This window comes from Giraffa tippelskirchi, chromosome 1, assembly GCF_054371585.1.
Source record: "Giraffa tippelskirchi isolate mGirTip1 chromosome 1, T2T-mGirTip1v1.2.pri, whole genome shotgun sequence".
NCBI lineage: Eukaryota > Metazoa > Chordata > Mammalia > Artiodactyla > Giraffidae > Giraffa > Giraffa tippelskirchi.
The window spans coordinates 45773383-45786143 of record NC_137275.1 but is presented as its reverse complement, the minus strand read 5'-3'; the positions used below and the strand labels follow the sequence as shown (position 1 = coordinate 45786143).

The 12761-nt window shown below is 35.4% G+C and overlaps 1 protein-coding gene across 3 annotated transcripts in view; it reads right to left on the bottom strand.

The window, feature by feature from the left end:
* FRYL (FRY like transcription coactivator) overlaps positions 1 to 12761 on the bottom strand; it is a 250228-nt gene that overhangs the window by 131025 nt on the left and 106442 nt on the right. For all 3 annotated transcript variants that reach the window (XM_081590507.1, XM_081590510.1, XM_081590513.1), the window contains exon 3: positions 5117 to 5316. In XM_081590507.1, the coding sequence (XP_081446633.1) occupies positions 5117 to 5316 (200 nt within the window). The remainder of the gene's footprint in view (positions 1 to 5116; positions 5317 to 12761) is intronic.

The following is a 12761-nucleotide window of genomic DNA, read 5'->3' as shown; positions in this document are numbered from 1 at the left end:
AAATACAAAGATGTTTAATACTATCAAAAAACAGTGGATAGTGCACAGTTGTAAAATGCTGGTCCTAAACTAAATACATACAGTCTACATTAGCAGGTGATTGGTCAAAGCCCTTCTTCCCATCTTCTTTATAGGTCATGGCAATCTAATAACAGTGACAAATAAGCATAAATGTGCCTGGATCATTATCCAGGATCGATCTACCTCCTTTTAGGAATAAAGAAACCTAAGGTATTGGATTACATAGCTTGCAAGCTGAAACTTTAATCAATGGTTGCCCTTCCTGTTTGAATCTTCCTCCTAAGATGAAAATGAAATCATGGCTGAAGTCAAGCTCAGCTAAACTTTGAATCTTTCAGCTTCCTTAATTTCCTTTTATTATGATTTCTAATATGAGAATGAAAAGGCCAGTTCTCTCATTTTAGTGGTTGATTAAATTCTTTTAACAGAATTCTTTCACATGGGTGCTTCTAAGTTTCCATGTAACCTACTGTCCATCTGACCATGAGACATGTTAGGCTCCTTGTATGTAACAATTTGTGGATGCTATTTTCTTTAAAACAGAATGAGAGTTTCATTCGAGAACTCCAGAGAGTCATCTTGAACAGCAGTTTATTACTGGAAAGGGTACAAAATACATTTCAAAACAAATGAGATCACAAGAAACGCATCTGAAGCTATAATAAAAACATTGTGATGATTTTAGATTAAATGCATTTTCATTATCTAATTGTGATACTGGGCAGACGATACACCATCTACTCAGACTTGGACATAAATGAAACAAAGCTGGCAGAGATCTGATTTAGACAGGAAGAAATTGTGCTGGTATATAGGATGTGGTGGTACGAGTGGTAAAGAACCAGCCTGCCAATGCAGGAGATAGATATAAGAGATGCAGGTTCAGTCCCTGGGTTGGGAAGATCCTCTGGAGGAGGAAATGGCAACCCACTCTAGTATTCTTGCCTAGAGAATTCCATGTACAGAGGAGCCTGGCGGGCTACAGTCCATGGGGTTACACAGAGTCGGATATAACTGAAGTGACTTAGCATGCACACACAGGAGTGTAGGTTAGGTACACTCCTAAAAAAATCTATAAAATACGATGGGGATTTTCTCAGCCAGTGTTTGTCCTGAGCAGCCAGAGTCTACAACATTTGTGCATTTTCCTGGTGTGTCAGAAGGAGAAGGAAGGAATGTCTCTTCTCTCTTAAGTGTGATGATGGGGTAGAAACACCTATTTTTTAATGGAATCCTGAGCACTACTCACTATAACTCAATAATCTCACTTTAAATTACATAGTGGATGTTTCTGAAATGAACTGTTAAATGAATGAATAAAACACAGTCAGCATCAGTCTATTCTGAAAGAAATATTAGAAGCTCTGGCTAACACAATGATACTATGCTTTGTCAGAAGGAAAATAAGGGTGCAAGCCACAGCTGTGTTCTCAAGAATAAGTTCAATTTATAAGACAAACTTTTACTAAGAGCCTACCACCAAGGACAGTGCTGCAGGTACAAGAGGAGAGAGACACCTGGTTCTTGGTATCAAGTAGCTTACATCAGTAAAGATAAATATGTAAACAATAAACCATAATATGACAATGTCAGAATCTAAGAGTGTGAACAAAATTACTATGGTAAAACACAGATTCATTTAGCTTAAGGAAGGATCACTATGTTAGAAGGAACATGTGGGAAGTTGGAAGGATGAGTAGAGGTTTAAAAACAGAGGAGTTAAAAGCATTTTAGATCAAGAGAAAAATAAAAACAAATACATCAGAACAACAGAATATATAGAGGATACTTTTAAGCCAATACTTTTGTCACAGCATACATCAGGATAGGAGAATCAAGAAACATTATACAAACTATAAAAAGGCTTTGAAGAGGCTGAAATGACTCCCCCAAGAACTTGAATTTAATACACAGCAATGAAAAGGAAGCACGAGTTCTAAAGCAGGAAGGTGATAATACTGATAACTGTGTTGTAAATGAGGGACAGTCTGGTGAGAACAAGGAAAATGGAAAGGTGATGGACTATTACTTAATTGGTTAGAAGGCTAATGCAATGGTCTAACATGACAGAATCTGACCCTGAGTTAGGTCAGTAATCCCGGCACTGGTAGCAAAAGGAAAGAGCAAGATATAAAATTGCCATATTATAGACTCGTTCAAACTAGGTCATTTCACTCACATTCTTTTAATTATGTTACTCTCAAGACTTTTATATTTCAAAATTGAAATTCCTATAAGAATATAAGACATTTTAGAGCTGTGAGGACCATACTACATCATGCTGTTTATAAAACAGGAAAAGAGTTTTTTAAATGTGCTATGTCTTAAATTAAGACTATGAATAATAAGGTGCTGACCTAATAGTCACCTAAATTCTAAGTACGTGTGTATGTTTTTTGACTTCTAAAATAAAAGTAAGTTTTCAAAAAAAAAAAAAAAATGTGCTATGTGTATGCTGCAAACTGTTGAAGCCAAGTGATGGGTCTAGAGGGGTCATTATACTATAATCTCCACTTTTCTGTAAGTTTGTATTGAGATATATGAGTAAATAAAGGTGTAATATATTTCAAGTATACAAGGTGATAAATACATATATACTCTGAAAGGATTTCCACTATCAAGTTAATTAAAACATCCATCACCTCACATATTTTTTCTTTCTTTCTTTTTTGTTTTTAGTGAGAACACAAATTCGACTTTCTTAGCAACTTTCAGTTAAACAATATAGTATTATCAACTATAATCATCATGTTCCATAAGCCTTTTTTTAATGTATCTTTTAAAAGTGGTTTCCTTTCTGACTGTATGCTATTTAAGTAGACCAGTAAAGCAATCTAACATGTAATTCACAGACCATGGATGAAGAAAATAACATTTTATAGAGTAAGTACCTTTCTAATTAAACCTTATAAGCACTATTTCATATCTATAAACTTTCATAATCCTAATTTTTAAAACAGAATTTTGTATTATATACATGTTATATATACATTGGTATAAATATATATATATACATGTGTATATATATACATTGGCATAAACATTAATTTGATATGCAGAAAGCAATCATGGAATGACTAAACTGAATATATTAATAATGAGATGTACAGTTCTGAAATATACAGTTTAGTTAATGATCTTTTATGTACTATTATTTCTTAAACCTCAAATACATGATTTCATAGATGCTTTCCTCAGAGTAGCCTCCTCTATTTAAAGATCAGAAAGAAATTCGATGCTTGCAGGCACTCCACCCACAGACCATCGCAGTGTGAGCAGTAAGTCCTACTTAACTAAGAAAATTAAGAACATATACACCCTTCACCTTCCCTCCTTTCTTAGGTCATCTTTCTTCTCTTCCCTTCCTTTCTTCCTTCCTTCTGGGAAGAACAGCAGGGTGAGTTAAGCCGAACTCTTTGCTCTGCTGCTTATTTGCTTTGGGCCTCAGACAAGTAACAGACCCTCTGGATCTCAAAATAGTGGTGAACATCCATTTCTAATCCAGTTATGTAAGGAATAAATACATTTCAGCTGTTACATCCTCTACCTCCACCTTCATTATCATCACTCAACTTGTAATCCACCAACATGATCTTGATTCATCACATGTCCATTCCCTTCAAATTCCAAGAGTTACTTTCTAAAGTTACTTCACCCTGTAGAAACGGTTCTCAGGGTGATTAATCTCCAAGTCCAATAATCTGCTCCTCAATGTTCACTGTACTCCACGTCTATTATTTGACAATAATAATGCCATTCTATAGTTTCTTTCCCATGATGCTATCATCTGCTGTTTTGGCTTCAATCATCACCCTCATGTGGATGATGCCAAAATCTATGTTTCCTGCAAACTCCCAAAAAGAATTTCCAGCTACCAAATAATTCCACATGGTCTAGACTGCTAGTAGCTCAAGCTTAACATACACAAACATCTTAATCATCCTTACTATCCCAATAAAACTCTCCTTTTCTTTACCTAAGTAAATACACTACCATCTTTTCGAACACTTCAAAAAATCTTTAACCCTTCATGTTCACTCAAAACACTTATTCTCTTTTAATTGTGCATCAAGTTCTACTGATTCTGCTTTTGTTATTTATCTCACTTTTTTCCACTGCTAATGCCCTAGTTCAAGGCTCTTTTCATTTCAGCCTGGAATGATACAACAGCTAAATAGTCTCTACCTTTCATCTATTCTCCTTGTTGTCCAACCACTGTATTATCTGTCGTAAAAGTCATCACAATTCTTTAGAATCCAACCCAAACCTTTGTTCTTGGTCTTTTCCTTCCTTCCTCCTCACCATAAGTAGAGCTCCTCATGCTTTTAAGTATCCTCAGATACTGTAAATTCAAAGCTGTTTACTTGTTCTAAGTTTGGCTATTGTCATATCACTAACGCACAGAATATTTTAGATTTTCTTTCATTTTCTCTTATGTTTTATCTGTCTCAATAATTCCCCTTGGTAAAATCATTTTTGTTCTTTTGTTACCTGCAGTAACTCATTCATCTAAGTGTACTCTAGAGTCATTACAGCTTTTTAGATGACCACTTATTATCACCTATCCCTTTATTTTTTTTAAAGACATTATTTTTTAGAGTAGTTTTAGGTTCACAGTGACACTGAACAGAACAGACTTACTGTATTCCCCTGTGCCCACACATGCACAGCCCTTACCATATCAACATGTGCACTAGAGGGGCGTACTCATAACTGACACATCCTAATGATGCAAACTCTATAGACTGCACTATGGTTCACAACAGGTGTTGTAAATTCTGTGCTTTTGGGTAACCCTATGATGATGTGTATCACCATTACAGTATCATACAGGACATATTCACTACCCTAAAAATCCTGTGTCTGCCTATTCATCCCACCTCTACCCCTGCCCAACCTCTGGCAACCACTGATCTTTTACTGTCTCCATAGCTTTGTCTTTTCCAGAACGTCATATAGCTGGAATTATACAGTATACACCCTTTCAGATTGGCTTCCTTTAATATTTTTCAACTATGTTATTTTCTTTGGAAAATCTATAATATAATGGTTAAGGCAAGAAAATATTTCAGGTTTATAGGTCAGCTCTACTCACCAAGGGTTCAGCCATTACAACTTCAATTTTCTTTTCAGCTTGAACAGCAAATTCTGCAAAGAGGCTCTTGATGACATATTCACCAGGCTTGACATCTGGGTCAACTGTAATGCTTGACATGATGGTATTCTTTTTCCCCAAAGTGGAATGAGAGTTGGAAGAAGTGCAGTACTTATTCACTTTGCTGACTGGTGTTGAAGCTAAAATAAAAGAAACAAAAGAACTCTACTTTAATAATCAACTCAATTAGGCCAACCATAAGCACCTGATTTAATATGGATCCTGCCCCTAAACCACATCCAGATCTCCCAATCTGTATTACCAGACTCTATTTTTTTCTATTACACTTGTTGCCTTCTAACATACTGCCCAAAATAACTATAAGTTCATTATATATCATGTTTATTATGTGCTATTTACTTATTATGTGCTATTTTTCTCCCTACCCTTGTGTTGTGAATTCTATATGATCCGAGACTGTCTTTTGTCTTTTTTGTTCACTGATGAATCCCAAGTGCTTAGAACAATGCCTGGTATATACTGGGGATACAATAAATATGTAGTGGATGAATGAATGAATTCTAAACAAAGTGGTATGCAATGAAGGAAATATGTGTGAATAAAGAAAATGCAAATTGGGTTAAGAAGTTAAAATACACTATTTTGGAGAGAATGCTCTGGAAACACATTTAAAAAAGCGAACTACATTTGAACTCACGCCTGAATGATGAAAAAGAGGAAGCAAGGCAAAGCACCAGGAACAGAGAGTGCAAAGTTGAGTGTGAATGTTTGAAAAACAAAAAAAGGACCAGTGTGGCTGAAGCTCAAGGGATGGAACAGGGGTGGAAGGCAATGCGAGATGAAGTTAGAAGCATTAGTCAGAGACCAAAAGTTTTAGAGCTCTATAAGGAAGATGGGTATTATCCTCAATGCAATTAAAATTCAGTGCAAAGTGATGACTTGGAGAGAAAGAGGATCTGGCTTCTCTTTAAAAGATCCCTGGCTCCTCTGGAGAATGAATTAGATGAGGGCAAACGTAGACTCGGGGGAGCCACTACAGAAAATCCAGGTGAGATGATCACAGCTTGGGCTAAGAGGATGGTGATGGCACAGGAGAGAAGGGTCTCTGAGATGTTAGTGGACTTGCTACTGACAGGAGGGCAAGCAATTAACGATGACTCGTAGGACTTTTCTTTGAATCATTCAAAAGACAGATCAAGATGACATTGTGCCTGGCAAACAGTACATCAAACCAAGTGTGACATAAAAAGAGCACCTGTTCTGTTTTTTTGACGCCTGGGCAGCCTAACTGGCTTTTATCTACAGTTTCTCCAGTTGCCTTGATCTTCCTACCTGCTGCATCAAACAGACCTTCCCATTCTCTAACTTCATCTTATGACATCCCCCTTGGCCTAGAACATCCGTGGAGAAACCTGTAAGAAATGGACTTCTCTACCTTGACCTGATCTCCAGAGACTGCTCTTTCAAAATGCTGTCCTAGAAATTACTCCCTCCTTGAAACAGGAAGCAGAACACAATTTTTCAAACACTTTCTATTCATGTGTGTGTTACATAACCATAGGACAATAAATTTAATCTAAAGAAATGCATTTCCAATTCATAAGGAATTGTTCTGTCAACTAAAAACATAAAAAAAACCTACTCTATCAAACATACGTCAAGATATCTAAAGTGACTGTGATAACTCCAAAAGAAAATTCTAGAAAGTAATATAAAATCAGGTGAGGGCAGTCACTTCAGAAAAAAAGCATTTGTAAATTTAAAAAATAAATATTTTTGAAAGACTGAATTTCTAAATGCCAAAGAAGGGCTTACTTTCATGTCCTATTCATTATCTATGTTTACTTCTTTTTGCATAGTACAGAATATTTTCCTCCAATGCTAAGATTACAAATTAGTCACGCATGATGCTTATATATTCAAAATAATAATAATAAAGACTATTATAAACAGTTAATATTGCATATAAAATAAATATCTTTGTATCACATAAAATTAAATTACAATATATATTGTATTCTAGAACTAAAATCATATAAAAGAGTTCAAAATAAAAATTCACAGTCCTTTGAACACAGTGCATGCTATTTATTTTAAACAATGATGTGTTTGTTTACTCTGTTTCACGATCCAACATTGTCTATTATAAAGGAGAGAATGTGTTAACAAATGTCACTGTGGGGAAAGAAGATCTTAAATTTAAAAAATTTATTTTGGACCATTAAGAATGCTTTATATTTTATATCCACATTATGTTGGATAGCTGTAGAGAATCATAAAATAGTCAAAAAGGCTACTCAGTTTCTAGAATTTTAATTTAGATTTTAGGAATAAAAATGAGGATAAAACATTTTTAAAATTTTGACTTATGGTAAGAGATGTAAAATATATCTTCTCCTGTAATTAAGATTCATAAGGTCATATGAGAGTTACAAAGTTTCTTTGGCTTTAGCTTTATAACAAATGTTTTAAACAAGAAGCCTATAATAGATCTTGGTACTTGAACTGTAGACTTTGATGAGGTATAACCTTAATGCATTTTAACTTTTACAGTCTTCTCAAAAAGAAAAACTTTAGTTAAAATGATCTCTCAAATAACTCATCGCTACTGTCTTCTACGTCCTAAAAAGCATAAGCATAAGTTAAGTATAAGTAAATATCCCTAGGTATCATAATCGCATTTTCAAGACATTTGCCGATACAGCCAGAAGTTTTAGGGAAATGTATTTATCTTCCAAATAAAGCTCTATCTTCCAAATATCTGCATTACCTCCTAACATAAAAATACTTCAACTTGAAAGAAAAATTAAAGTTTTAGTGTTTAGGAGTTAATCAGTTTTACCTCAAAATGAAATCAGTTAGAAAAAGACCCATACCCCAACTGAAAACTGGACAAAAAGGATGAAGAAACAAGCTACAAAAGATAAAACAAGCCAATAACCATGAAAACAATATTTAACTCCACTGATATTTTGAAAATAAATAAAAATTAGATAACTTTTTTTTATGTACCAAAATGGTTTCCCCCAATTGTGTATTTCACTATAATGTTCAGCTTGGCTAAGATATGTGAATTATTCTCATATTCTGCTAATAGTTAGGAAAAAGGGATAACCAGTCTAAGCAGGGTTAAGAAGGTTAGTTTCTACATAACTAGATTAACCTGATGTCACCAGACTGCTTGAGTCAAATATTTTATGAAGTTAAACAGTACCATTTCTCTACATGCTATTAAAGGTTTTTGAAAATTTTACATATGTCTACTAGAGAACAATGACATAACTGTTAAGAGTGTAATTCTTAACACAATTCAGGCATTGAATTACAAGTTGCAAAAACCCAATGTCATATTAAACATCCTTGGAATATAAATCTATTAAACTCTGATAATAAAAAGAATAAAGCAAGACCTGAGAGATTAACATATAAAATTAAGATAAGATATAAAAATTAAAAGTTAGCCTGTGTACCCTTTCTCATAGATACGTGTGAAAGTCGCTCAGTCGTGTCCGACTCTTTGCGACTCCAAGGAATTCTCCAGGCCAGAATACTGGAGTGGATAGCCTTTTCCTTCTCCATTCTCATAAATAAGGTGCAAATAAAAAGTAAATCTGGCACCACTTCTAAAATTATTTATTTATTTTTATGATTGTGCTGGGACTTTGTTGCCGTGTGCAGGCTTTCTCTAGTTGCAATGCAAGGGCTTCTCATTGCAGTGACTTTTCATTGCAGAGCAGGGGCTCTAGGAGCTCAGGCTTCAGTAGCTGTGGTATACGGGCTTAGTTGCTCCACGGAATGTGGAATTTTCCATGGGACAAGGATCGAACCCATGTCCCCTGAATTGGCAGGAAGATTTTCAACCTACTGGACCACTAGGGAAGTTTGGTGTTTTTAGATAGCAAGCTCTGTGTAACACTGTACTTAGCATGTTTCATTAAAAAAAAAAAAAATTACCTTCTTCATGCTCAGAAGACTCCTATTCCCTTATAGGATAAATTTAAATTAAATTCAATGAAGGAGAACAGATGTGAGAAGAGACACAAAAACCCTAAGTTGAATCATGTTTGATTCCTTTATAGCAGTGGTTCTTGGTGTTTTCTGCCTCTGTTATATTCTTATGTGCAACATTCTATACAATAACATCTCTCTAAATTCAGTGACTCTCAGTGATTGAGTTGCCCTAAAAAGGATGAGTAGGGGTGAGTAGATGTAGTTTTAAAAGACCCCAGTGGAGTCCATGAAAGCTGTGTGCAGCACCCTCACCCCCAAGGACAGGTCTTTAGACATAAAAATTACTACTCTTTGGTCATAATCTTATACATACATATTTATGTAGAGATTTATATACTACAGAAAAGTAACAATACCACACAATTGCTTATTATAACAATAATTATTTACTTATATTGGTTAATAATAAACATGTTGATGATAACCTAAGAAAGAAAAGGTATAAGGTAAATGGCCTTTGAACAAGACCAAAAGTCAAAAATATCTATTTTAAAAGACAAAAGCAAAACTCTTAGTTTAAAAAGCAAGCCTCTCCCAGCAAGATGTTTTGTGGCTATCAACAAACTGACTGAAATTTATATGAAGAGGCAAATGACTCAGAATAGCCAACACAATACTGAAAAAGAACAAATTTGGAGGACTGATACTACTCAACTTCAAGACTTATTTTAATGCTACCGTGAACAAGACAGTCTGCTACTAATGAAGAATACATGACAACATCAGTGGGACAGAATAGAGAGCCGAGGAATAGACTCACACAAACAGAGTCAACTGAAACTAATCTCTAACAAAGGAACAAAGGCAATCAGTGGAAAATGGAGAATTTTCAACAAATGGTATTGGAATAACTAGATATTTGCATACTACAAAAATAAATAAATCTAGACACAGAACCTACATCTTTTATAAAAACTAACTCAAAATGGATCACAGATCTAAATGTGAAATGCAAAACAATAAAATTCCCAGACTATAAGAAGGAGAAAATCTCACAGTTCTTGGGTTTGGTGATGACTTTACAGATACAACACTAAAAGCAAGACCCATGAAAGAAAAATTGATAAACTGAAGCTTTATTAAAATAACTTCAGCTCTGCAAAAGATATTGTTAAGAGAATGAAAATACACAGACTGGGAGAAAACCTTTGCAAAACACATATCTGGCATCCAAAATATATAACAATTCTTAAAATGCAATAAGAAGATAAAGTATCCGGTTTTAAAATGGACAAAACATCTGAATAGACCACTCACCAAAGAAGACATACAGATGACAAGTAAGCATATGAAAAGATGCTCCACATCATAGATCTTCAGAGTAATGCAAATTAAGACAACAATGAGATACCACTCTGGATGAAAAATGTCACCTGCTCTATCAGTAAACAAAGGAAGTTGTAGTTATCCAGCCATCAGCCACTGCAGACCCCCTCAAGTGTGCCCTCTGAGGAGATGGAGGATGGAGAAAAACAGGGTACTGGCCCTAGATAATTAAGGTGCATATCAAAGGAATGATTTCAATAAGCCCAGACGTGTCCATCTTCCCATACATAGAAAAGTGTTAAATTCATTAACTTGAGATGTCTGCTTTTCTTTAATTAACAGTAAACTTTTGATGTTCTGACTACCTGGCTTTTTGTTGTAAAAATTCTAATATATATCCTGACTCCTCCTTTACCTCTTAGAAGCAGTCCTTCAAAGCTATCTGAAAATCTGCCTCCCAGGCCTAAGTCCTCAGGAAGTCTGCCAAATAAAACACAATTCTCAGTTTCTAGGCTGCACTTTTCTTCTTTTTTCAGTCAACAGCACCTATCATAGTGACCAAAATCCACAACAGTGACAACAACAAATGGTGATGAGCCTGTGGGACGACAGGAACTCTCTGTCATCACTGGTGAGAATGTAAAAGGGAAGACAGTTTGAAGGATTCTCACAAAATTATACTCTTACCAGAGAACACAGCAACTGGGCTCTTTTGTATTTACCCAAAGGAGTTGAAAACATACACACACAAAAACCTGCATGCAGATGGTTGTAGTTGCTTTATTAGTAATTGTCAAAACTTGGAATCAACCAAGATGTCCTTCAGTAGGTGAATGGATAAGCAAACTGTGGTACACCCAGACAATGGAATATTGTTTAGTGCTAAAATGAAATGAATTACATAGCCATGAAAAGATGCGGAGGAAACTTAAATGCATGTTACTACGTGAAAAAGGCCAATCTGAAAAGGCTATATTCCAGCTGTATGATTCCAACTATTTGACATTCTAGAAAAGGCAAGACTATAGAGACAACTTAGGTGCGTGACTGCCAGGGGTTGGAGGGAGGGCAGGATAAATAGGTGGAACACAGAGGATTTTTAGGGGCATGGTACTATTCTATATGATACTGCAATGCTTGGACGCGTGTCATTATACATTGTCAAAGCCCATATAAAGCACAACACCAAGATTGAAGTTGTAAACTATGGGCTTTGGGTGATTATGATGTGTCCGTGGAGGTCCATCAATTTTAACAAATGTATCACATTAATGTAAAGTATCAACAGGAGGGAAAATGGGCAGAGCAGGGAGGGCAGGAGAAAGAGGTGTGTGAGAACACTCTGTACTTTCTGCTCAAATTTCTATAAACTTGAAACTGCTCTTTATAAAAAAAGTCTATTAATTTTTCAGAAAAGAAAGAAAGGCCTATTCTATTCCTGTCAGCTAGAACCAAAGGTGCCTGGGAAGAGCCACAATAAACAACAGCCCAAGCCAAAGCTTAAAACAATAATGTATTTGGATTAAGCGAAGAGGAAAGAAGAAACAAAACAGTTTTTAAGTCAATTAAAATAAAACATCAAAAACACAAATCAGGTTATATGGTAGACAAATTGAACATAGAGACAAAGGTAGCAGAATCAGTATTAGGGAATAAATGAAAATTTCAGCTTCTGGGGAGACCAGTTGGAGTCGTGTATCTTCCTACCAACTATCCAAAGCAAAACTGTACATTTGAAAGCAATTATTTCTGAAGAGGAAAAATGAAAATATAAATAATGTGCACGTTGAACATGTTAAGAGATAAATTATGACAACATCATATGATGGCTTCAGTGCACAAACACAATTTGCTACATAAGGCAAGGAAAGTGAAAGTGTTAGTTGCTCAGTCGTGTCCAACTCTTTGCAACCCCATGAACTGTAACCCGTCAGGCTCCTCTGTTCATCAAATTCTCCAGGCAAGAATACTGGAGTGGGTTGCCATTTCCTTCTCCAGGGGATCTTCCCAACCCAGGGATCGAACCTCAGTCTCCTATATTGCAGGCAGATTCTTTACTATCTGAGCCACAAGGGAAATCAACTTAGCCCAAGGCAAGGAAGGTATACCTCAAAATTCCCTCATAAATGAAAGAACCTCATACCAGACACCATTCACTGATGATTTTGGAAACATTATTTAATGTTTATTAAGACATTTTGCACAGTATCTTATTTTATGCTAATAAACCAAATCTTATTTCAAGTGATAAGTTGGTAAATGGCCCTCTTTAAAAAAAGAAGTCCTGATTTGTGGCATTTGCTAATTTCCATTGTTCAATCCACTCCCATCATGGATGATTTCAAGC